We start from the raw sequence: 27733 nt of genomic DNA, 5'->3' as shown, positions 1-27733 counted from the left end.
TAGGGGATCGAATGTAGGAAATTCCTTAAGAGGAAAGAAAAAAGAGAAATTCTTAAGGGACAAGATATTTATCTGCAAGGAAGAAATATTTTTTTATTCGTGTGCGTAATAGTCACACATGCGTACAAATTTTATGCCAGGGCTCAAGCAGTCTATGCGGGCCCAGTTTATTTGACTGTTTGGCCCTTACATTAAATCCTATCGATCGAGCCGAGACCATTCAATAATAGAGTTTCTTTCCTTGCTAAAGTCGTCCGAGGGTAATGCCCCCCCAGTGTTTGAGGCCGATCATAGAGAGGCCTCGAATACTGTTGTTGTGATCTTCGATACTGGTTCTTAACCGGCCTTCAATTCTAAGTTAGCATGATTTACTACTACCTCGTTAAAAACCTTGTCGGAAAACCCATTTGGGACAAAACCGGTTCAGGGAAAAAAGAGTGCAACACGTACTTTCAGGCCTAAAGATTGTATCGTACTTTGATGATTGCCTGCAAGTGTTAGTTCAGAATGCAAATAAATAAAAGGAAATAAACGAGGTCATACCTTAATAATAGTATCGCTTCAGGTGCATTATGTTCCAGTTGTTCGGTAGTTGCTCACCGTTCATTGTTTCGAATTTGTACGATCCTTTACCGGTGATCTAGATAATTTGATAAGGGCCTTCCCAGTTTGGTCCCAACTTCCCTTCGTTCTAGTTCCGAGTATTTAGCGTGACCTTCCTTAACACCAAGTCCACGATATTGAAATGTCGAAGGTTGGTCCTTCGATTATAATATCTCTCGATCCGCTATTTTTGGGCGGCCAACCGGACAAGGGTTGCTTTGCACCTTTCGTCTAATAGATCTAGGTTCGTATTCATAGCCTCGTCATTTGATTCCTTGGTTGAATATCGGAACCTGAGACTTGGTTCTATGACTTCTACCCGTATTAGAGCTTCTGCGTCGTATACCAGTGAGAATAAGGTGGCCCCGGTACTGGACTTCGATGTCGTACGGTATGCCCATAAGACTTCAGACAGGATTTCCTTCCATTTTCCTTTGGTGTCGTTCAACCTCTTTTTGAGGTTAGGAGTATGGTTTTGTTGGTCGATTTTGCTTGTCCGTTCCCACTAGGGTAGTAGGGTGTCGATAGGCCCGCTGATTTCCATGACCCATTTGGCCAGCCAGCCCGAGAGATCGGGCTTATGCACAACATTCCTCAACGGGTAAGTAGTCACGAAACATATGAGGTGACACTGGAAGTATGGTTTTAGCTTGCTAGAGGCGCTTAGCAAAGCGTGCGCTAGTTTTAATAGGTGAGGATACCTGGTTTCGGCCTCACCTAGGGTCTTGCTAACATAGTAAATTGGAAATTGCGTACCTTGCTCTTCCCGGATCAAGACTCCACTTACCGCTATCTCCGATACTGCCAAGTATAAGTATAGTTGTTCGTCTGTCTTCGGCGTGTGAAGCAGCGGTGGGCTCGATAGATACCGCTTGAGTTTCTGCAAGGCCCGTTGGCACTCCAGGGTCCATGAGAAGTTATTCTTCTTCTTCAATAGTGTGAAGAACCGGTGGCTCTTGTCAAAGGACCTCGAGATGAATCGCCCCAAGGCGGCTATGCGCCCGGTTAATCTTTGCACGGCCTTCACGTTGTCCACAACCGTGATATTTTCGATGGTTTTGATCTTGTCAGGGTTGATCTCGATTGCCCGGTTGGATACCATGAATCCGAGGAATTTACCTGACCTAACTCCACACGCATATTTCTCCGGGTTCAGCTTCATATTGTATTTCTTCAATATGCTGAAGGTTTTCTGCAAATATTTTAAATGGTCCTCTGCTCGCAGGGACTTAACCAACATATTGTCAATGTAAACCTCCATTGATTTTCCTATTTGTTCCTCGAACATCCAGTTTGCTAGGCGTTGGTAAGTGGCACCGGCGTTTTTTAACCCGAATAGAATCACGTTATAGCAGTACGTACCATATTTAGTGATGAAGGAGGTTTTTTCCTGATCACCTGGGTTCATCCATATTTGGTTGTACCCGGAGTAAGCATCGAGAAAACTGAGGATCTCGTGGCCGGCCATGGCGTCGATCATGCGATCGATGTTGGGCAAAGGGAAAGAGTCCTTGGGACATGCCTTATTCAAACCCTTAAAGTCTACACACATTCTTAGTTTGTTCCCTTTTTTAGGGACTACTACTACATTTGCTAACCACACCGGGTATTTAATCTCCCGAATGGACCCTATTTTAAGGAGTTTAGATACCTCGTCCTTGATGAAAGCATGTTTGACCTTGGACTGGGGTCTCCTCTTCTGCTTGAATGGATGGAACTTCGGGTCTAGGCTCAGCTTGTGAGTGGTTATCTCCGGTGGGATCCCTGTCATATCAAGGTGTGACCAAGCGAAACAATCTTCATTAGCTATAAGAAATTGAATGAGTTTTTTCTTGAGCTCGGGGCTTAATCCCGTACACAGGTATATCTTTCGATCGGGCAAGTGTTCACTTAATACGACTTGTTCCAGTTCCTCGACCATTGATTTTGTAGCATCGGAGTCATCAGGGGCTATGAAAGATCTGGGGACCCCGTAGTCATCGTCTTTGTCTACCCCTCGATCCTCCGATTTTGTCGAGGCTGATATCAGTGATTGCTATTTGGCCCCGTCTTTGACCATCAGGTTCGGATCCTCCAATGTTGAGATTGTGGATGCTGGTAACACTTCATCGACCGCAAACATTTCCTTGGAGTCCGGTTGTTCCCCATAAACTGTTTTGACTCCACTGGGTGTTGGGAATTTCAACACCTGGTGCAGTGTCGAGGGCACTCATCTCATGTTGAGGATCCATAGCCTCCTGAACAAAGCGTTGTACCTCATGTCTCCTTCGAACACATAAAACTTAGCTTCCTGGATGGTCCTGCCGGTATTCACCGGTAATGTTATCTCCCCCTTAGTGGTTTCACATGCTATGTTGAATTCATTTAGAATTGGGACTGCAGGCACGATTTGATCTTGTAGACCGAGCTGCTCCACGACCCTCGATCGGATGATGTTGGTCGAGCTACCTGGATTAATTAACACATGCTTAACTCGAATTTTATTTATGAGTACAGATATTACTAGTCCATCATTGTGGGGATGCACGATCCCTTCCGCGTCCTCGTCGTTGAAAGAAAAGCCTTCTTCCGGTATGTAATCTCGAGTTCGTTTCTCCCTCGTGATGGACACTTTGGTGCGCTTCAATATCGGCCCCTGAGGGACATCGACCCCACCGATGATCATGTTAATGACGTGTTGAGGTTCTTCTTGTTCGGTCTGTTTGCTAGAATCCCTATTCCTAAAATGATTCTTGGCTCGGTCGCTCAGGAATTCTCAAAGATGTTCGTTGTTGAATAGTCGGGCTACTTCCTCTCTCAATTGTCGGCAATCCTACGTTCTATGGCCGTGAGTGTCGTGGTATTTACACATCTGGTTAGGATCCCTTTGGGTTGGATCGGATTGTAGGGGTCGAGGCCATTTGGTATCTTTGATGCGTCCTATAGCTGATACAATGGCGGCAGCATCAACGTTAAAGTTGTATTCCGATAGCCTCGGTGCTTCTTTAGGCCCGATGGGCCTGTCGAAGCTCTTTTTACTTATGAGTCCTCGGTTGCTCTTACCTCAGTCACTTCTCCTTTCATTTCTCATAGAGTTCTGCCAGGATCTGCTATTTCTTTGGTCTCCATTATACGGCTGATACCAATCCCTGTTCGATCTCGGTTCACGATCGATGTCTCTCTTGATTCTGTTGATGGTTCTAACGGGATATACGGACCCAGAAGTGGCCCCAAGCTGATCATCTTCGACCCTGATTTTCGCTTGATATCGGTTATGTACATCGGCCCAAGTGACGGTCGGATATTCCACCATGTTCTGTTTCAACTGCTATGAAGCCAATGAGCTCCGAACATTGAGTCCTTGGGTGAAAGCCTAAACAGCCCAATCATCAGCGAGCGGTGGCAGGTCCATCCGTTCCATTTGAAACCGGGACACGAACTCTCTGAGTATCCCATTATCCTTCTGTTTTACTTTGAAAAGGTCTGACTTCCTGGTCTCGACCTTGATGGCCCCAGCGTGTGCTTTCACGAAAAAATCTGCAAGCATAGCAAATGAGTCAATAGAATTAGGAGGTAAATTGTGATATTATATCATATCTCCCTTTGACAGGGTCTCCCCGAACTTCTTCAACGGGACATACTCGATCTCCTCATCCTCCAAGTCATTCCCTTTGATAGCACATGTGTAAGAGGTGACGTGCTCATTTGGGTCGGTCGTTCCGTTATACTTAGGAATCTCAGGCATGCGGAATTTCTTAGGGATTGGCTTTGGATCCGCGCTAGGAGGAAAGGGTTTTTGCACGAACTTCTTGGAATCCAGGCCTTTCAATATCAGCGGTGCTCCTGGGATTTGGTCTACCCTAGAATTGTAGGTTACCACCTTTTTGTCATTAGCTTCGATTTTCTTTTCCCCTGATTCTACTCGTTTTGTCAGTTCCTCGAGTATCTTTATGATCTCGGGGTTAGTCCCCGATTCATTTTTATTCAACCTCTTTGCAACCGGTTCATCCCTGCAGATGTCTTCCCAGGGTGGATCGGGTTCAACTCTACTCGGTGCGCGACTTTAGTTGTATAACTGAGCTATTGCCGCTTGTTGAGCCTGCAACATTTCGAAGATCACCCTTAAACTGATCCCGTCTCCGCCAACGTTTTGTTTATTTTGAGCCGCCGATCGGGCTCCACCACGGACGCTATTCTCGGAGTCGGTAGGCAGGTTTGTGTCGATAGCCACATGTGAATTAGCGTCAATTGGGTCTGCGACCGGAATTCCGATGGGATCGACGGGCAGTACTTCGTCACCGGGCGCTATGTTGTTATTTTCACCGTGATGGCCGGACTCGTTGTCAACATGTAGGGGTGCTGATTGAGAGTTCGACATTTTGAGTTTTAACCTGAAATTAGAGACACTGCAAAGAATAAGTGTAAAGTAATGTGTGTTATGGAGATGTGTATCAAATAACCACTATTATCCTTAGCCCCACAGTGGGCGCCAAATTGTTTACCCTCAAAATCGGATAACAATTGAATTTGTAAGTGGTTCTAAGGGTACGTGGATTAACTTGACACAAAATGATAAATCAGATTGCAATTGAAATAAATAATGATAAAGTAAATGCAAACCACACGAATTGAACAGTTTCAGCCTTGGAAGGTTAGCCACCCTCAAGCCGAACGTATTTCGATCGATATCAAGACAGAAGAATAAGAACTTAAAGTGAATAATAATGTATTGCTTTGGAATGCATGTTACAATATGTTAAATGAATTATCAAACCCCCTTTTATATAGTAGAGGAGTCCTACTTTAGGTATAATTCTATAAAAGATAAAAATCCCTTGATTAGTTGATTGTCGGATTCTTACTGATACGCGCTGAGATTTCCGCCGTAATATCCGACAGGTCACGGATATTTCGATCTTCTATTTGGTTATGCTAACAATGTTTCTTCGAGCTCGATCGGGGCTAAGGTCGACTCCGGGATTACGGACTTAATGTTCTCGAAGGCAGGCATTTTGACCCCGGGTTCTAGATCGGTGGGACTCGAGGTCGATCTTCAGTCTTTGGTTGTCATGTTTCGAGCCTAACCTATCATGTCGTATGCGAGCTCGATTTCGACCGTATATAATTATTATTATTATTATTATTATTATTATTATTATTATTATTATTATTATTATTATTATTATTGAACCTCTTCTCACGAGAATTACCAAGCAAACAAGTACAGTCCTAGTGATTATTTGACCATATTGAAACTTTTTTCTTGGTGATCAAGATAATTTGATGGATTTCACAAATTTAAAAGAAAAACTGGACCATACAGTACAATTATAAATTATTATATTCCACTATGTAGTAGGATGGGTGGTCGATTAGGATGTACCGCTCAGGTAGCCTAACTTACAATTCAAGCCAAAGGATAAAGACCATGTCTTTATTTTCTCCTTTTTTTTCCCAAAATCACTAAACTTTACTTACTATAATAATAAAGTCATTAAATATTTATCCACTATAACAATAAATCTATAAATCAAGGTGACTCTAATGTTTTGTGGGCAAAGTTTTGCGACTTTCAATGTTTTAGTAGGTGAAGTTCGGTTATTTTGGTATGATAAAACTGATTTGCCTCTTTACTGTTATAGTAAATTTCAGTTATTTTAATATGACAAATAATAATTTTATGATTTTAATATTATAGTGCGTAAATTCAGTGACCATGGGTGAAATTGAACCTTAAAACCAGAGCAAAATGCTGAATATTGAAACTTATAAAACAGTTCAAAGAAAAAATGATGAAATTGACAATATTTGTTACATATGTCTTGTAATTAAAGATCTCTTTAGCTGAATTAGGTTATGCACTCAAATGCATATATCTAAGAATCAATTATTACACTTGAAGAATCAATTATTTATAAGTAACTACTACGAAATAAACTCCCACTCTCTTTCTGTCAACCGATGTTGATATATGAATCTTCAAGGCAATAGATGGCAATCTTTTTTAGCAGTCCTTTTAACTTTACTATTTTAGCAAATTGGACCACACATTTACCAAACATATGACTGTTCAGACCCATAATTTAAATTTGTCACTTACCGTCCTAAAAATGTCTAAAGAAATTATTTTAAACACCATATATGGCTCTCGAATATTTTCACTTTAGTCCCTTATATGCCTTCTAATAATTTTGAAGACTTCTCATTTATACCTCTTCCTCACAAGGATTGCCCAAACGAGAGAATTTACAACTAATTTCTTGAAAGCTGAGGTGAATTATGCATTTAAATAAAATAAGTGAGATATATTACTCTCTGTTTTATTTTATGTTATACCTTTTATTTTTTACTCCGTTTTTAAAAAAAATGATATTTTCTAAATTTTAAAAATACTTTAATTTTAAAATATATGTCGTGATTATATAGTCATAAAAATGCCTATGGCTTGTTTAAGAACACTAGTTTCAAAAGTATTTTTTTTTTTGTTAAACTTTGTTACCAGTTAAATAGATTCAAAATAAAGTGAGACGAAGGAAGTAATTGTTAAAGTGAGAAAATTGGCCAAAATTAGTTGTGAAAATCATTATTATGGAATAAGTAGAAGAGGAAAGACATAAGAAGAAATCATAACTTTAATGCGACTCTTTTAGATGGTTAAGGGTCCTTAATTGCCATTTTCTCTTCTCTTTCGGATCGGTATTTTTATTATTTAATTTAATTATCCTGTATTCAGTATATAGTATTAGTCTAATTAATTTGGGTTGACAAGGACATATTAAAAGAAAGCTTTCTTTATCATGAATTTTTTCATTTTCAAAATTCTAACCTGAAATTTTTGCCTAAGCCCGATAATCTCATCCATTCTAACACTGTTACTTGGTGGTCCAAATAAGTGTCATTGTCCCGCAAACGTGACAATGAAAAAGATTAGTAGTAGTAATCGAATTTCGAAATGCTTTACCAAAAAAATATATACCAAACTCAATTTCAGTTGTTTAAAATATTATTAGTAATAGGTAATGAGATTGCATTTGATAGGTAAAATAGGCTTCCCATTTAAGTAAAGTTAGTTGAGGCCCGCCAAAAAGGCTTCCCATTGAGTGTTAAAGTGGCCAACCTCCTTCCCCACCAAAAAAAGATTATCCCTTATTCAAAAACAAATTGTCAAATATGAATCCAATTTGGTCGTTCCTTTTAGATCCTTTCATCATTAAAACCAAAAGAAAAATTATAAAAAACTCAAAAGGTGAAAGGTAAAGAGGAGAAAAGAAAAGGTGAAAATATACATACATTCCATAACAATAAAAAGGAAAAAAAAATCTTGCCAGCTACCAAGAAGAAGATTCAAAGTAGTTGGCAAGTTTTGAAATCAAAATCTAAAAAGGACACACCATATTATGTGTATAGCAAACTGAAAGTGAGCTAGAAAAGAAAAAGAGAATGGGTAGCTGAAGCTAAAGTTCAGTTCTTGTATTGCAATTTGCTTTTGGTTTTTGTTGCACCTTTTCTGATAATGGTCTATGGAAGATTCAGAACACCAGTTGAGGTAAATTGGATCTTTCTTTAGGAACTATATTTACTTTTTTGAAATATCTACATTAATTGTCTTAATTACAGTCGGGGGAAAGTAAGCTTCTTTTCTTCCCTTGTTAATGATTTTTGGTGGGAAATTTAACTAATCTTTTCTTCTCTTTTTCTTCCTCTTCTGTTTGCTATTTCCTGAACTAAGAATTGATTTTACTCTTCTTGAGACCCTATTTTTGAGTGTGTGTTTATGTTGCCATCTTTTGCTGTGTGTGCATGTTAAAGTTGTGCGGCGCAATGTTTTTTTAACTCTTCACTATTTGCTTGTGTACATAAGTTAAATCATTTTAGCAGCATTTAAGACCAAGATGTAAATAACTTATTTTGTCTTTTGGAGTGCTTGAGGAGAAGCTTAGATGTAAAATGTTGAAAAAGAAAAAGACAGAAAAAACTGAGCAACCCGTCTACTTAATATATGATCTCAATGAGGATACCATATACTTTTTAACGTAAGATCTTAATTTCACGTTATATCATATATGTGATCTTAATTATGGCTGGTGGGAAGATATGTACTGGCCATTATAATTTTTATTTATTTTTGTTCTTGGGTTGCATTAAATGTTCAAATTACGAAATGGAATCCTCTTTCAAACTTTAAATTTAATTTAAAGGGATCATAAAGAGATTAATCCACATCTTTTTCTTCCCTATATTCGTTATTTTTATCCATCCTTGCCTGATCTCTCTCTCTCTGAAAAATGTTCAAAGAATCATTTCATAGTGAATAATTTGATTCTACAATATTTAAAATACTAATTCCAACTCTGTGTAAATTCTGTAGAATTCTTTTAGTATCACCAAATGTTACCTTTTGAACTACATGTGTTAAATTAAAGTTGATTTGCTTACTTGTTGAAGGTGAAAGAGTAATGCTAGAACCATGGGGAAGAAAGGCAGTTGGTTTTCTGCTATCAAAAGGGTGTTTACACCCAGTTCCAAGGAGAAGCTAGCCAATGTAAGTTTGTTTCATAATTTCAGAAGCACAAGTTGCTAGTCTCTGCCTTTACTTTTTCAAAAATCATATAATTATTTCATTGGAGGAAAAGTGTGGTTACCTTAACATTTTCAAATTAGCTCTCTGGGATTTTATATTTTATTGTTCACATCCATAATAATTTAGATTACAGTCCCCTAGAAAACTAGTTTATGAACCAACTTCAACAATTAGTGTCTTATTTCATCTATCTGAAAAATGTATGTATGTAGCAATTGAGTGAACTCAAATTCGAATACTGCAAATCAAGTCGTATCTATTGAAGACATAATTAACTAAGTAAAAGTGTACTCTCTATGACAGCTTAAGTTTTTAGATGAGGTGTTCACACACCTGGAATCATTGGAAGAATTTGCTGTATGTATGTCCGTACTTACCTAAATTGCTCGATTGTTGCAGGAATCAGAGAAGAAAAGTGGTAAGGAAAAGAAAGGTCGCGGAAAACTGAAGCATGCAGAGAACAAATCATTTATCCCTCTCTTCAGAGGGCCAAGTAGTATTGAGAAAATACTGGGAGAAGCAGATGAACAAAAACTACTTACTCCAAGATTTACTTTACCTAGTGTTGTCTCTCCTCGGGCTTCTTCTTATAGATTTGCCTCTCCTACTGCTACTTCTCCAAGAGTTGCCTCTCCTCACAGGCTTATTTCTCCTCAAAGGGTTACTTCTCCAAAGATCTCTTCTCCTAAGGTTAATCGAAATCGTAAAGAAATCAGCTATGCTTATAGACCAGAACCAACTTTGAGGAATCTCCACCTTTCAGCAACCAAGATACAGGCAGCCTACAGAGGTTACATGGTAGGTTTCAATATAATCCCCCTTGCAATGTTAGCTAGTTTTTTTTATCAGAAGCTTGTGATTTAGTTTTAATGCAGCAAGTAGGGGAAAACAATTCTTGATCGTTAGTTCCAATAACAAAGCAGCTAATTCAGTAGAGTGGGGCTGCAATACACATTGTCTCACAAAATACTCAAAAGATCCGATTCAGATGGCGTCTTCCTCCATCTAAGAACAGCCCCTACTCATCATCCCCCCTTTTCTACCATCACCAAGAACCTGTTTCAGTTGCATATAATATGAAATTCAAACAACTACTTCAAATATAGTATCAGCAAGGGTACAAATATCAAAATTATACTTTTTCAGACCCATTGCCAATCCAAGTAGCAGTAACAGACTTGTATCTATCTTTCATATATTCTTGTAACTGTGCAGATTTGAAGGTAATAACCTGCAGTTTTAGCAATACAGCATGAATTTAGTCAGACATGTTTTTATTCAGCTGTTATATGTCGAGTTAAAAGTTGTAGGTCATATAATTGCAAATATGTGAGATATTGGATATGAGTATGTTATTCCTGATATAAAATTTAGTTCGTGTGTCTAATAACCATCTACGTGCTTGAAGCTCTCTTTGTTAATGACAATGATAAAACATTAACTGCGAAAGAGCAAATCAATGTTTGTGATAAAATATATTCTTCATGAAATGGTTATGACTATATAAGATATATGGGGGCTTTACAACCAATTCGCAGTCTTTTGTGTAAAGCAGTTAGGGGTTCCTTCAACGGTCTCAATGATTATTTGCTGACAGAGAACTTCTTCCTATGCGTATACTTATGTTGGCGTTTTACCAGCTCTTTGTTGTAACTGATTAAGCTTTTGGAGACATGTACCTCCGTTGCAGAAAATTTCATTATAGTTCTGTTAAATTTTGACACAAAGCAAAATCACCAACAGATGATATGATCCAGTGTGGAACAAGCAGTGAATTTTTTTTTTTCCATAGCAAAATTCTTATCATATTGCCAAGTTTATTCTAATTGCGTACTAGGAATGGCATCTTATGTCAAGCTATGTTGCTCGGACTCTCCGAAAGTCTCACCGGATGCGTGTCGGATCCTCAAAAAAGTAGTGTATTTTTGGAGGATCCAAACACGGGTGCAGCAGCATTTTGGAGAGTACGAGCAACATAGATGTCAAGTGGAAACATGTATTCCCTCCGTTTCAATTTAAATGACATACTTTCTTTATTAGTCCGTTAAAAAAAGAACGAGACATTTCTAAATTTAGAAACAATTTAATTTTAAACTTTTCATTTTACCCAATTTACTCTTAATGAGAAGCTTTTATAGTCTCACAAATGTCATAGCCCCACGAAGTTTTTGCCCCTTGATCTTTTAGGACTACATGTTTCAAAAGTCTTTTTTTCTTAAACTTTGTACCAATTTAAACTACATCATCTAAATTGAATCTTGTTAGCTAACTTATTCTTTCCTCTTCAAGGAGGGATGAAGGATTAAGAAACCTTTGGAGTTCCATTTGTTCTCCTTTCAAAAGAAGCTGATTGGTGGGACAAGATTGACTTTGGTTCTGAAAGAGTTTATCAATTGTTTAAAAATGTTAAATTCCAATCTGAATGTTCATTGTTTCACAGGCGAGGAGGAGTTTCAGAGCATTGAGGGGTTTAGTAAGGCTTCAAGGAGTGGTGAGAAGTAGTAATGTAAAAAAGCAAACAGCAAATGCCATGAAGCAGATGCAACTTCTGGTTAGGGTCCAAACTCAAATTCAATCAAGGAGGATCCAAATGTTGGAAAACCAGGCACTTCAACACCAAGCGTACAGGAACGATAAGGACGTTGAAAGCATCGCGAGCAAATGGACTCAACTGGTATGTTTGGACCATCTTCATGAGTTTTTTCTTATATCTTCACGAGTTTCGGTGCAGAGATATTGGTAACAGTCAAAATTAAAACACATGCGCTTGGTGTTTGGTAGGTTTCTTTTACTATATGTTGATCCTTTAGCTTCGATCCTATTATCATGTTAATGTTACTACGTGTTGTGTCTGCTTCTTTTACTTTTACCTTGAGGCGGATTCACAGGGTAAGGGTTTGTTCTGCGTACACTCTACTCCTCCCAAACCCCACTTAAGATTACACTGGGTTTTTTGTTGTTGTTGCGCTTTTCTTGTTATTCGAAGAGATTTGAGTTTGCCATTGATGATTGAGGAAAAAATGTTGGTATAGTTCGAGGCAGGTAACCAGGATAATTGGGATGATAGTTTGCTAACCAAAGAAGAAGTAGAAGCAAGGATGCGGAAGAAAGTGGAGGCAGTCATCAAAAGGGAGAGAGCAATGGCATATGCCTATTCTCACCAGGTACAACAGCTTTTTCATGTTGTCAAAAAGTTGACTAATGGTCCTTTTATGTTGTCAAAGATTTTAACAATTAAAATAGATGGCGAGTGCCCGATCAATTACTTCTATCCTTTAGCATGTAAAGAAATCCGGGTGATAAAGGGGTAATCACTGTGTACATATGTTTCAATACTACCAGAAACTCGGTATCCTTTTCGTGCAAATGCTAATTCATTTAGAATATTTCTTCTCTTCCTGGTTCGCTTTCTTACCAGCTTTTTCTTTTATATTATGCAAATCCTGATAATAAGTTGACCTCCAGAAATACGATCAAGGTAAAACACATCATATTACCGGAGTGGCTGATACACCCTTAGAAAGGGATGTCTGACACTGCCTCAGGAAAAATAATCTTAAATATGTCTATGTAAAATATATATTGCTTGCTTAAAATCTTGCATACACCAGTGATCACTAGTGTTCTAATCTCGGCTGAGTGCAGATTGACAATTAAATATCTCTCTTACCTAGGTTTAAGGCTAATCTTGTTAAATTACGTCTTTTATCAGCTATGGAAAGGTGATCCAAAATCAGCTCTGGACATGGGATCTAGTGGATTGTGGTGGAATTGGTTGGAACGCCAGCTACCTTCTGAAAATGCATACAAGGGCCAACCTACTGTGAAAGATATCAACCTAACACCACCAAGAGCAATTTCGGAGCACAAACCAAGTCCAACGCCTCTAAACAACAATTTGAGACACATACTCTCGGAGTACAACAATCATGAATCGATCACACCAACAAGGGCAATTTCAGAGCACAAACCAAGTCCAACACCTCTAAACAACAATTTCAGACGCCTACTTTCTGATTACGATAACCATGAATCGGTCACACCAATGTCAACAAGGGGAAAACAAATGCATACTCCAAATAGAACACCGCCAGTAAACAGAGCAAGTCTAAGAAAGTATTCAAGAACCAGAGCTAGTGGTGCTAACTACCCTTTTGATCTTCCATTGAAGGACGACGATAGCCTCACAAGCTGTCCTCCATTTTCGGCTCCGCATTATATGGCACCTACTGCCTCAGCTAAAGCTAAACTCAGAGCAAGTAGCAATCCTAAGGAGAGAATCTCACAAAAACAATCCAGTGACACAAAGAAAAGATTTTCCTTCCCTTTAACTCCAAATATTTGGTCTTCCAAGTGGAGCAAAGGCTCTGGAAAGGATTCTGCTTCTCGAAAAGAAGTCGACAAACAAGAGTCTGTGGCAGATCATATAAGTGTGGATTCAACTATCTCAATGCCCGCTGTAGTTGGGAGGAGAGCTTTTAACAGATTTGTGTGATTCTTTGTATGTTCTTTTTCTTCATTTTTTTTCTTATTAATGAGTGATGGAGTGTTTCACAGAATAGTCAATGTACAATAAGAAGATTTTACTATGATTCAGTGTGTACATTCTTTTTTCATTTTTTACACTTCACTGTCAATGGAATTGTTTTTGGACATCTTCACTTCATTAATCTTAACCGAATTATAGTAATTTCGGTTCAAATTTTTGGCATCAGAATAGTTGTTTTTTCATGTTTGGTTTGATGTTCTTTTTCAAATCTAATTTAATCTCACTATTTTATGAACATTAATTTTCCCAATTTAATTGTTCCGTTTGTCACTGGAAAATTACTTCATACCAAACGACCTCAAACTTTCTTCTTTTTCTTTCCTCTGTGCTGCATGTTTTTTTCCACTGCACCTAATAGCATAAAAATATTCTTTTCACAAACTTCTGTCCAACTCACAATTTTGTTTTTCCAACTTCTAAAAAAATTAGATTCACACGTTTATTTTTTTTTCAACTCACAAGTTTATTTCAATTTAAAAAATATGTACATGAATCTTTAAATTTAGATCAAACATGATAAGAGTTCACTGAATAATATTCACTCCTGACATCTAAAGGCACCAAACGAGGAGACTTCAATTATCTTTTTCGTTTTCCTTTTCTATTGCCTCTTGCGTCAAAAATTAACTGATAGAATTTAGAAATATATGATTACCAATCGATCACTTTGACACAATACTTTTTTATCCAATTTATTCTTCTACAGTCATGGAGAATGAGGAAACAAAACAGTATTCATTTCGGAAACATGATTTGCTTCGCGAGCGAAAAGCTTAAAACTTTAAAGAAATCATACTCCTATCTTTTAAAAAAAAAATGGGTTGTTTGTATATGTAATAAAAAATGTAGCGACTTGTTCGAGGCCGTAAGCAAAACAAGAGTATTTGAAAGGCACGGAGAATCGCTTATTGATATCGCCAACCTTCAATGCAAGTGTTCATCATCGATTATTGACGCACTTGCTCTGCAAATTGGCTTTCTTTTATTCTAATCAATTCAATATAAATAAGGGGAAAAAAACAAATTCGTAAACCATAAGAAGAAATAATGAGTTGCGATTTCTGAAAGTTGATGACTGAAATGGATGGTAAAGTCGTTGCACATTTATAGGCACGAAGAGTTAGAAGAGTTAGAAGAGTAACCCTAACCCTAGTTTTTTGAGGAGGCTAAATTGTTCAAAATGGGCCTACAGTTTTGATTTGGAAGTTTTAGCCTATTGCAAGTAGTAGCCCAACTAGAATATGGATCTGTTTGGCACATTTCGAATTGTTCAATCAGTTTGGGAAATTTTCAGGTTTACTTATGAATTCATTAAAAAATCCATAATCTACAACTATTAAAATAATAACATTAAAGGTATAAAAAGATATCTCCTCTAGTCGAAGTATCGGGCCCGACTATATATATTGTGGAATCTATATATATATATATATATATATATATATATATATATTAAAGGAATAAAATTTATATTCTGATTAAGCCAAGTGGCAAGCTACTATAAAGCCACTTGGCAATCTTAAGGAGAGTTTGTAGGAGACTGTCAAATAAGGAAATATCATTTAAGAACTATAAATGGAATCCCATTTACTAAAATTAAATTGAAATAAGAATTCTTTATTTAAAAATAAAGTTCAGCCACTATACTAATATTTTCTAATTGAATTTTTTTATTTGGAAAGTAAAGAATTTTGATATCAATAGTATTTGGATTCCTTTTCTAACATCGAGTGAGAAGAATATATCCTACCGTAATCTAATGTGCAATTTTAATTTATTTTAAAAATTCAATACTGTTTAATGAGTTGAAGATAAATATATTTTAAAGTTTTAACCTAAAATTCAGAATGTAGCTATATTTAATAAATTCTTTATTTCATAATGGACAATCCAAAGTGTCTGTTTTAGACTAAGTTTTCTGAACTTTTAACAAGTATACAATTAAAATTATTTTTTCAAAGGCTAAGAGTTTCAACAAAAATAATAATTACTAGAAGTTTAATAATAAAAATACTGTGATATTTTGGTGAAGTACTATATAATTTGTCATATGCACTTTTATTTTTGTCTATTATTGAATAAAATACTAAATGAAAAAATTAAATAAAATATTATACTTACTAGGGGAAATAATTTAGAAAGAGGAGGATAAAGATAGTGTGAGAGAATTTATACTTATGAAAAAATTTAAATGATAAAATAAAGCAAATAAATAATTAATACTCAAAAAGATTATTGATAAATTCAAATATTATAGAGTGAAAGATTAAAAATAAATAAAAAATTTATTTTAAGAGAAAGAAAAACCATATTCATTATAGTATATTATAATAGAAGTAGCAGATAAGGATATAAAGTAGGTGACAAGCTAATAAAAAGTTACGTAATAATGTAACCAAATTAAGTAACATGTAACACGATAACAATAGACAAAGAACAAAAAATAGAGAATTTTTGTTTTGTAAACAAATAATATAATTGTAGATATATAGAAGGATTAGACACTTAAATTTGCTATGAGAAAGCTTTTTTGAATTATGACGAGAAAAAATATATTATATGGATAATATCATGCAATTGAAAACATAATTTATAAACCTAAAATGTAAAACATTTACAATGAAATAATGTCAAGCAACAAATTAACAATATAAAGATGTAATTAAAATTGTCATGTAGTTAAGTTTAAAAAAATTAAAGTCAAAGCCCTATACGAAAAACAAAAGGAAAATATCATTAATTGCTTATTGCATGTAATACTAAATAATAATTACTAAAAGTATTAGTAGATTTATGAAAAATAATAAAAGAACTTCTTCGTTTAAACTTTGGCCTGTTCTCAAAAGAATTAGAACAATAATACGATATGTTTATATTGTAGATAAAACACGAAATGTGAACAAATAATTAAAATATTATATGATTGAAAATAATGTATATAGAGGAGAATAGAAATAATGTGAAGGGGTCTTACACTTTAAATCTGTTTAATAAAATAATTAAATAGGAAAAGAATATTATTGATATATTTAAACAAAAACAAATTAGATCTAAATAACAAAAGGACAAAGTTAAATTAAATTTCAGGAGTAATACAAAACTATATCGTATTATACTAAAAGTGGCGCAATGAGTAAGAACATTAAGTAAAATGATAAGCTAATAAAAAGTCACATGGCAATATAGCAATAAGAAGTGATGAATAATAATACTTAAAATTGGAGCTATGGAACAAAATGCCAAAGTTAAATTAAATTTTCAGGAATAATACAAAATATATTCATCGTATTATACTAAAAAGGGAGCAATAGGTAAGGACACTAGTAGCCCGTTTGGCCAAGTTTGTTTCTTGGCCAAAAGTATTTTTTTCTCAAAGTTAAGGTATTTGTCCAAGCTTTTTGAAGGGAAAAAAGTGTTTCTGAGTAGAAGCAGAAGCGGTTTTTAAGGAGCAGAAAAAAATAATTTCTTCCGAAAAGCACTTTTTTGAAAAGCACTTTTGAGAAAAATACACCTAGAAACACTTTTTAAAAGTTTGGTCAAACACTAATTATTCCTCAAAAATATTTTTCAAATTAATTAGCCAAACACAAATTATTTTCACCATAAGTACTTTTTTGAAAAGCACTTTTAAAAAAATATTTCTCAAAATAAGCAGATTTTAGAAGTTTGGCCAAACATACTATAAGAAAGTGGTAAGCTAATAAAAAGTCATATGGCAACATAACAATACTAAGTAATGAATAATACAATAACAATAAGCAAGGAAACAAAAAAAAATGAACAAAACTTTTAGAAAATAATTTATATATGTAAGCATTATAATTTGAATCAAGACAAGAAAATTGGTATAATATATCACATAACTGAAATCTTAGCAAAATAAGAGTCAAGAAACATATTTATTAAAATAAAAAAAGAATTCCATGCTACAGAGATTAAAATGAAACAATTGATCATATAAAAATTTAAGTATTAAATAGAAGTCATAATTTTATATATAAAATAAAATAAAGGAATTTATTGAAGATAATCCAAAAATAGATACAATATTAAATCTATCGGTAAATGTTTTAATATGGTAATAGAAAGCTTCTCACTTTACGATTTAATTATAAATAAAATAATAAATTTTGAAGAAAAAAAATCACTGTAAATAATGTACGAGAAGTCGAGAAGAGAGGAGACAAAGATAATGCTAGGATATTTATAAGTTATATAACACTCAAAAATAATATTGAATTTAGAAAATAAAGAAAATTTATTGCTTTTATAATACAAAATATATACATTACTAAAAATATCAGTAGATTATTTAACATGGTAATGAAACGTTTTTAACTTTATGATTATTACATTATTTTAATTATACAACAACAACTCAGTATAATCTCACTAGTGGGATTTGGGAAGGGTAGTTTGTACGCAAACCTTACCTCTACCCTAGGGTAGAGAAGCTGTTTCCCTCGACTCTCTCCCTCCAAGAACTCTTCACCTTGCTCTTGGGATGACTCGAACTCACAACCTCTTTGTTGGAAGTGGAGGGTGCTCACCACTATAGCAACACACTCTTGTCAAAGTATTTCACTTGATAATTTATAATTATTTAATTATAAATAAATAATAAATGTGAAAACTAATGAAACATCACAGTAAAAGTATTTCACTTGATAATTTAATAAAGAAAAAATAATAAACAAAAAAGTTATTCGATGACTATGACTTATATCCTTTGTTTCATAGAGATTATTTCGCACAGTGCATTAAAAATTAACATAGCAATTAAAATTTGGTTAAACAATACGATCGAATGTGCTCTAAGATCATAATATATTCTTTAATATTATCCGCACATCGCACGGGTTCTAATACTAGTACTATATCTTATAACCATGATGCCATCCTCCATGAAAATAAGTTGCATCCTCCATTAAATAGATTCTCCATCTTGAGATTCTTTCGTTATTTCAATTTCATTCTCCACTTTGGTATACTTACCAGGAATATTTTCCTTCAGTCAATTCATCACCATCGATATCATTTTAATCAGAGAAAATCAATCTTCAAAAAATTAAATATAATGAGTTATTAGGTTTAATAATTATACATTATATAATATATAATATAAAATATGTAATACATATATATCATATATTATATGTAATTATAAAATATACAAACATTAATAACACTTTAAAATCCAACATAGAATAATTTTATTACTGTCTACCTTTAATTTATATTATACTATATATACATATATAAATATATAATATATTGTATCTTACTGTATATTAGTACTGCATAATATATACTAATTGTACGGAGAAGTCTAAGTTAGGTGATAAGAAATATACTATATTTGAGTATGAACAAGGGTATAAGAATTTTGTAGGGGGTAAAGGACAGGGGTTGAGATATTGTGTTCTATATGTTCAGGGACTACTTATATACGTAAAAGGGAGGAAAGAAGCTAGGGACATTAGGATATAATTAATCTTTTTAATGGAGAAATTGAGGGAAAAGTAATACCGATAAATACATTTTAGGTGAGAGAGAATCTCACGAGAGAGATATATTATGATACGTTTTAGGTGAAAGAGAATCTCAAGAGAGAAATAAATTATGATACGTTTTACGGAGGACGGTCCATGTTGGACTTGACATTTAGAACTTGGTCCTTCCATCACGATAATTGAGTCTCTATCTCATTTCACAGGGAGTGTATCCAAACGATAAATCTGATTTAGTAAGAGTGTCCTAATTTTAACTTCAACTTTTAAAGTTCTATATTATACTTTTCAAAATACAATATCTGTTAAAACTTTTAGTGTTTATACATATATGAACATGTTATAATAAGCTATATATATCTACCACTACACATGAAAGATTGTCGTGCTGATTCAATCTAGATGTTCATTGTGTAGCCAAATATGTGTCACCTATATATGACCTACATATATACCTTCCCTCTCCTCAGTTGTACTAAAAGATTGTATAGATGAAGATGAAGAGAAGATGCTGAAATGGTTGAGGAAAGGAGAAAACGGGCTTGATATATGCCTTTGAAACCCTCATTAAACTTGTGTATGATTTAATTTGTCTTTTAATATAATGCCAATAAACTATTCAACTGCATCCAAGATTTTGCTAAAAGACAAATTCAACCTCAGATCATCAGCTTTGCATTGCAGAGTTTTCACAGAAACGGCTTCTACAGCATGCAGCTCTTGTCAAGAAAGAAGCACAAACAACAACAAAAAAAATACTTAGCAACTATAGCAATGAGTTAACTTTATATCTTAAACCAAGAGACCAAAGGACACAAACATACACACACACACATATATATATATATATATATATATATAAAACCAAGCAATGAATTTGTACATAAAACTTCTTGTCCCCTTAAAAACCTTCTATTCCTCTACAGTCAATTACCCAAAAGATGCATGCCGGGACATGTCCTCCATAGCAGCTTTTTCACTCTTCTTGACTATAGAGTTTTAACTTAACAACTTCCTTACATGTTACACAATTGTGTTCATAAATATTAAAACTGTTTGACTTTCCACAATTGATGTCATTAAAAAGTTTTTGAAGATTTGAATTCGGATTCGGATTTTAAAAAAAATATTATTTGTTTGGATTGGTTCTTGTTGCAAACGATATCGTTTGGGAATATTCTTTGGAGCTTATATCCTAATTTTGAGGATGTTTTGTGAAGATTAGAGTTGAATTTGGCTGAATTTCATATTGAAAGTCGGAAAAAAGAAGAAGAGAACACATGACATACAATACAGATACAAAATTGTATTATAGTTGTATGTAAATTGTATTTAAGTTGTATTCTATTGTAATTATATTTGTTTATTTGAATGTTGTATGAAAGTTAAATATTAGTTGTATACTGTAGGAATGATTGTATAAAATTTGTATTTAAATTATAAATATTATCGTTTTAAATGAACTTGTTAATATGTGTCAAAATTGTATTAAGAGAGAAAGTTTTGATTGGAATTTCAGAGAGGAAGAAGAACACACAACATGCAAAATATATACAAAATACATACAAAAGGCATATTGTATAAAATTTATATGAAAATTATACTTAAGTATTATAATATTGTAGTTGCATTTAATTGAGTAAAAATAATGTATGAAAGTTATAGATAAGTTATAAATAAGTTGTATATATATATATATATTATATTAGTTGTATAAAATTTGTTTTTAGTTTGTATGTTGTTGTAGATGTATCAAATTTGTACGAAATTTATTTTTAATTCGTATGTTATTGTACCATACAATATTCTTTTCTCACTCGATTTGTTAAAGAAAGAAACGTAGGGAATAAATTCTAAATCCACTCATGTGCACTGATTCATGTTTGTTTGAACTGAAAAACTTGAATATTGATGGGAACTGAATAATTTAGGTGAAGAAATTTCGAGTTTCACATTAAAAGTGTCATCGTTGATTTTCCATTTTTGTTGCTGCGCTACATCGACAGAGGTGGAGGCGTTTGAACATTTTACTTAAATTCCAATAGGCAGCACTGAAAAGATTACAAAATTTTATCACATGTGATATTCAAGCAGTAGGAATATTGGACATAATGGTTATTATCTTATTGTAGGAGGAATGGTGATTTAAAATTTAGTCTAGTACCGAGTTTGACACTCAATTAAGGGAGTTTTGGGAGGAGAGAAACGGGAGAGAATATGAAAAGAGGAGAGGAGAAAAAAAAAGGAAAATAGTGTAATTGAATCCCCTAATTTAAGATATTAATAATGGATTATATATGAATTGTAAGAAAATGATAGTTATAACAAGTAATATACAAATTTAAGATAACTTTGCTAAATAAATTTAAAATATTATATAGAAACGAAAAAATCTAAACTCTTTTTGGTCACTCAATTAATTTATCTATTCCCTCGTTTTCCCTTACTCTTCCTTTTATGTGTCCCCACTTACTCTTCACGTGACTTAAATATCTATGAGTTGGCGTAAATGTACCTTGCTACTAGAGCGAGTTTCACTAATTGTGGGATAAATGATTGCTACTACAACTTATTATTGTTCGCATATTTTGGGGTTTGAGAAGGCCTGACTAGAGAAAAAGAGAAGCGAGTCTTGTGTTAATCGAACTTTACACCTACAAGTTACAAGATACCAATGAGTTCCTACTCAATTTTATTATAGTTCAAATGTTAGTTATAGTAATGTTCCTCCCCTATAAGAAAACAAAAGTAGGAAATCATGGAAGACTGTCCCCCTTGGACGAACAATAAATAATAATTGAGTCTCAACTTTTAAAGTTATTACACTTATACTTTTGAAATTATAATTTTAAAATATAATATTTGTTAAAAAATTTAATGTTTATGACATATATATACTCATGTTCCCGTCGAAAATATTGAGTTCTATTGAACCCGTATCTAATAAGCTACATCTACTACTGCACGTGTCAAATATGTGTCACCTAAGACCTACGTCCCTTCCCTCTCCAAAGATGGTATAGATGTAGATGAAGATAAGATGCTTAACTTTACTGTAGGACTTTGATGCCTTGAAATCCTCATTATACTTGCGTATGATTTTGTCTTTTAATATTAAAGACAAATGTAATTTCAAACCATCTGCAGAGTGTTAACATTGACAGAAACAACATCTGCAGCTGTTGTCAACAAAGAAGCACAGACACTTTCATACAGCTCAGGAACTATAGCAATGAGTTAACTTCATATGCATGTCATTTTAAGCCAAGAGGCCAAATATAGCAATGACTTTGTATATAAAACTTATTGTCCCCTCAAAAACCTTCAATTCCTCTACAAGCTTTTTCACTCTTCTTGACATTATATCAAGGTGAAAGTTATATAAAGCTGAGAAACATACTCTATATAGCTTCCTTGCTGACAGGCAGCGTACAAGCATATAATTTGACCTCTTCTTCACTTCCTTTACACGTGAATCACTTGCTGCACGGTACCATACTCCATTCCCTGCAATTTTGACCATGTTAGACAAGCTTCATCTGCTGTAATCCAACACAATCTAGCTACTTAAGGGGTAACATTTTGCAACACAATCTTGCCATCCTTTTGTTGCCTCCACCTCCTTATATCTGTTTCTCCCAGGTAAATATAGACGCGCATTCACAGTTTCTTCTAAAAGTTAATTCCCGCCCACTATTATGCTACAAGTAACCCCGGTTCGCTGCCAATCTGTATACATAATACTCACATTCCTCTGGCTAAAGTTGGCACATATATTGAAAGGCTTGAGATAGAGGTTGTACAACATACAACAAAGTTGTAAGCAATTCAACAGCTGCATGCAGCCAAGAAAAGACGGTGCAGCTTATTGCATCTTTACCATGCTATAGATTGAAGGATGACACAGCTCTGTAGTGATTTGATCTACTGGTCCCCTGAAGTCACCAGAGCTTCCAAATAAGTGCATCAGAACATCTAAGAAGTTTAGTATTACTTCAGATCTTCAAGATATTTAACAACGAACCAATAGAAGCTCGCTTAACGAGAGGAATATTACAACATCGTGACTCATCGAAGACAGAATCTCTAAAAGAATCTTGATCTAGCATCCTACAAAAACATCCATTCCTGTCACTTTCTAATAGAAGCTCGCTTTCCAGATGAATAACTACAAGCAAAAGTGTTCGACGACAAATGCAACCCAACCAAGGTCTCCAAATAATTCTTTTTTCAGTTTGACAGTAGAGGATAAATCCTAAATCTGCTACAAGAAAAGTCAGCTAAACTTTGACATAAAAAAAATAAAGTAGCAAATATTTGAAAAAAGAAAATACTAATAAATTACCAACAAAAGCAATGGTTTCTGGGAAGTGTGAACATAACACAGAGAGTTTTTTCAAGACCATAGAACTACTTAAAACACCAAAGGTATCTATGCTTCTCCGAGCAACTACTATGCAAGAACTAACACTGTTTCCAATAGACTGCAGACTCGTAATCAGCTTTAACATTCTAGCTTAATACATCACCATTATCAACTATTTCATACAAACATATCCAAGAGATTTCTTCCAACAAATATTTTCACAAAGGTTTTTCTCTATCATCTCTAAATCTGTAAATACCACATAAAATAGCATTTAGCTGCCACAAAACAATCTCCACCTTGGATGAAGAGCTTTATGACAATATGAAGAAACATGATAAATGTAACATTCCACTTTTCAGTTCAATATCCAAATCTGACTGGAATTTAAATGACAAGAAAGCAGTTTATTAAATGTTGATAACTGATAAGGGTCATGAAAGGAATAATTGTCAGCAGGACTAGTTATATAACGACACTCTTACAGCATCAGTATTGTTTACCAACATTTAGTTGTACATCGAGGTTCCCACTATGCTCACATATGCCTAGCTACGAATGGCATCTAATGACTAGGCACACAATCATCAGCATAAATCATGCCCCTGATAGACTGGAAACCATAGCTTAGTCATCTGTATCATGCACAGCAAAAGGCCAGCAATATTTTTTGTTCTTAGGAGTCGATTGATTTGCAGACAAGTTATACTTTATACTTGTAACTCTTTTTTGGATATTGATAGCGTCCGTGTCAGCATCTAGGCATCTTGAATAATTTACCGGGCAGCTTATCCAGCTCACAAGCACAGGTTGCCAAAATAGTTGTTTGTACTAATGCTAAAGCAGATCAGCTCACACCAAATGTTGTAGCTGGGTTTTTGAACACGGGATCTCCAGGTGGAAGTCATACTTGGATCATAATGCAGGAATTACAATGCATTGATTAATCAATGGATTATCCTTTTTACTATCTGATGTTTGGTTCTTTGTACCATATTTAAATATATGTACCGTGCAATCTATAGTTCTAAACACGTATTTGGTTCAAATTGGATAAAAGATTTGTCATTGATAATACCCTTAGCCTATATCAAAACTTTATTCAATCTAACATAACATTAGTTTTACTATCATACTTAAATCAAAAATCAATCAACTACTCTTATGGCTAAATCAAGCAACAAGTTGTACATTTGATACTTTGACTCCGTGGCATATTTACACATTCACCAACATTACTTAGGACAAGTTTGGCAAGGTGAAGTGGCAGGTTTTGGCAAGATCATTGGTGTTAAGAAGCTCCTCATGGAGAAAGCTTCCATGTCCTGTGGCAAGAAAGCAACACTTAATAAAAGTCAAGATGGAGCGTGGTTTGGAATACTACTAGGAATCCATTCTTACACTTTTTCAGTTTCCCTAATTCCCAAACCTCAGGTGAGAAGGTATAGATGTACTTATTTAAAGCCTGTCAAAAAGGGAACCTCTATGCATCATATCTTGATCCATTTCTAACTGCTTGATCCATATGGCTTGAGAGAAATAGAAAAACATTGGGGGAAAAAAACAAGATCTTAAGCTACTTTAAGACTTCTTATCTGCAGTACTTTTCCATTGAGTACGGAAAATTGTCCTCAAAATCATAGCGAAAAGGTTTCCTTTAGAACTCTTCAATAAGAGGTTCCACCTCTAAGCTGCCTTTGTTAACATATCTTCGCTCTTTGGCTGAAGAAAATATACAAAAAGAAAATAACCAGCTAAGCAGAATCACCAGACATCTTGCCTTTATGAATATGTAGTAATGTAGTTTGTATGGATATCTAAACTTCTGCCACCAATCAGTCCACTTTTTAGTTTAAAAAAAAAAAGACTACTAATGGACTCAGTTCTCTGCTTTGGACTCGGCCCTTCGGCTACAGAATGAAAATATTCGTTTGGCAATTTCGGCCTCAAGGATTGTAATAACAACAATGCATCGTAAGCCTTATGAGTGGTTAGAAGGACTTTGTAGGAGCACATGGGGGGTATATGTGGCAAATGCCAATATCTAGTGGAAATGAAAGGAAGATAATACTAAAACACAGAACAAAGAACAAAAAGAGTAAATTGAGTAATCAGTAGTATTCAAGTAGCAGAGAAACTTTTCGATTGAGCTAATATCTATTTCACAGTGACTGAACCATTAAACCAAATTAAAACAATACCTTTTCTTATCACTCCACAATGATCGTACACTAAGTGACAGAAGAATCATACCAGCAAAGAAGAAATACAGTCCCCATGAGTTCCCAAAGAAAATATTAGATCCTCAAGAGTTCAATCATCTAATTATGCCTTCACCTCAACTTGCTTTGGTCCTAATTCAGGGAGCAGCAAACCAAGACCATCCCTAGGTTTAGCATCCAAAGAACTCTCCTTTACATCTCGATACAACGGATTTGATGTCAAAATCCTCAACCCTTTATCCCTATCAATCTCTAAAACCTCAGGCAATCCATTAGTACATCCCTTTGACATTCCTACATCAATCCTTATAGCTTGGTTATCACAAACCCCATTAATCCCACTTTCTTGAATTGTATGTCCCATTATCATCCTTTTCGCTCCCGGAATTGTAGCAAGCACGTGTTCAAGAGTAGAACAATCACAATCCTTCGCCAACTCATTCGAAAACTTCCTCAACCAAACAATGGAATTTCTCCCCCTCACCAAATCCCTCGAAACTCTTCTCCTCACCCCACAAATCCAATCCCTCACTTCCTCATTCACATTCTCCAATCCATAATCCACATGTTTAGTCAAAAGTCCACCATGAACAAACACAGAATCACCAACAACAACAACTGTTTGATTCTTTCCCAAAAACCTCTCCGAAATCGGCCCGTTTGGCCTTAATGCTGCAATCCTTGTTCTAATACCATCAAAATACTCCTGATTTACGCCATGAAACTCAAAGGGTATCCCCAAAAATGGATCTTTAACACACTCTTTATCAAAACCATCACATAATTCTTTCATATCATTGCCTATACAATACCAAAAAGCCCAATCTTGAAATTCTTGAAGACCCTCTTTAGTAACATATCTAAAATCACCATCAACATTCATAATCTCATGATTACCATTCATAGTAATTAAATTACCATTTACCTTAGCAGCTTCTCTTTTCAGTTTTTCAAGAAAATAAAGAATCTTTAATTCTTGGCAACCACGGTCAAGTACATCACCTATTTGAACAACTGTAGTGGACCCACCACACCATTTGTCATGGTCATCAATTAAGCCAGCAAGTTTGAAGGCTTGTTTGGTTTTTTGGAAATCACCATGTAAGTCACCTATTGCAATTAAACGATTAGGAGAAGGGAATATAGTTTGGTTTGGTGATGAAGTGATTGTTGGCTGTGGGGGTAAAAAGAGGCCTCCACTCACAGAGAAATCGACGAATGTGTCAATGAAAGAGGAGAAGATGGTTGGGAGATTTTGGCATGTTAGATTGGATTGTAACTCCATTGAATTGATTAAAGTTTCTTTTTCTTTTTTGGTACGTAATTAGATGTTGAGAAATTGTAATTGTGGAAGTACAAGTATAACGCTTTTGTTAAGAAATACTGGGAATCTGGGATTGGTGAGGTGACTTGACCTTTGGTTGACCTAAATAGCAAGTTCATGTAAGGTTTTCTTTTCTTTTTTAAATATTAATATTAGGATATGCGTGTATTCGATATCAATAAAATATATATTTTTAAAATATTACTAAAAAGATTAAGAAACAATGTGTTTGACTTTTAATAAAAATTGACAAAAAATGTATAAGTTCTTGAAAATGATAACTACTAAATATTTTTATTAGCTGGCTCAATGAAGAAAGAATTCTTTTCATAAAAGTTTTTAGATGTCTTATTGTAGTTTCTGAGGATTTCTATGAAAATATCTTATAAAAAAAATATTGTTATTTCTATGATCTAATACAAAAATAAACAAAATTAATGTAAATACTATTACCAATAAAGATTTGTCAAATAAAATAAATTTTAAAAAAATAAATTTCTCTACCATTTTGGAATGAAGAGGTTGGTGTTATACTCATAGAAAAAATTGATAAGGAAAAACGTAACGTCTAAATGACTTATATTTTTTTACCTCAAATA

The 27733-nt window shown here is 34.5% G+C and overlaps 2 protein-coding genes and 1 non-coding gene across 11 annotated transcripts; 1 reads left to right on the top strand and 2 right to left on the bottom strand.

Moving 5' to 3' along the window:
* The first annotated feature begins 7760 nt into the window (after positions 1-7760).
* On the top strand, positions 7761-13818 carry LOC104090650 (protein IQ-DOMAIN 13). Its single transcript, XM_009595809.4, has 6 exons — positions 7761-8128; positions 9028-9124; positions 9563-9961; positions 11604-11837; positions 12196-12327; positions 12876-13818. The coding sequence occupies exons 2-6, from the start codon at positions 9050-9052 to the stop codon at positions 13656-13658; spliced, it is 1623 nt and encodes a 540-aa protein (XP_009594104.1). The 5' UTR covers positions 7761-8128; positions 9028-9049; the 3' UTR covers positions 13659-13818.
* A 736-nt stretch (positions 13819-14554) lies between these two features.
* Positions 14555-14677, bottom strand: LOC117275366 (small nucleolar RNA snoR86). The gene has a single exon (XR_004505540.1). It is a non-coding gene; the product is annotated as a small nucleolar RNA snoR86 (small nucleolar RNA).
* A 7659-nt stretch (positions 14678-22336) lies between these two features.
* On the bottom strand, positions 22337-27203 carry LOC104090649 (shewanella-like protein phosphatase 2). Of its 9 annotated transcripts, none has more exons than XR_011412570.1 (3): positions 25842-27203; positions 23103-23157; positions 22337-22729 (listed from the first exon to the last, which is right to left on the bottom strand). XR_011412570.1 is itself a non-coding variant. In XM_070191520.1 (1 exon), exon 1 carries the CDS (start codon positions 27093-27095, stop codon positions 25914-25916), a length of 1182 nt encoding a protein of 393 aa, XP_070047621.1. In that variant the 5' UTR covers positions 27096-27202; the 3' UTR covers positions 25709-25913. The 9 variants fall into 9 exon arrangements, 1 of the variants encoding a protein (XP_070047621.1); XR_011412569.1 differs by having other exon boundaries at positions 25790-27202; XR_004505535.2 differs by having other exon boundaries at positions 22337-23332.
* Positions 27204-27733: the final 530 nt, after the last annotated feature.

Source organism: Nicotiana tomentosiformis, chromosome 12 (assembly GCF_000390325.3).
Source record: "Nicotiana tomentosiformis chromosome 12, ASM39032v3, whole genome shotgun sequence".
In the NCBI taxonomy this organism is placed as follows: domain Eukaryota; kingdom Viridiplantae; phylum Streptophyta; class Magnoliopsida; order Solanales; family Solanaceae; genus Nicotiana; species Nicotiana tomentosiformis.
Note: the sequence above shows the minus strand (reverse complement) of the source record. Positions and strands in the feature narration are given on the sequence as shown.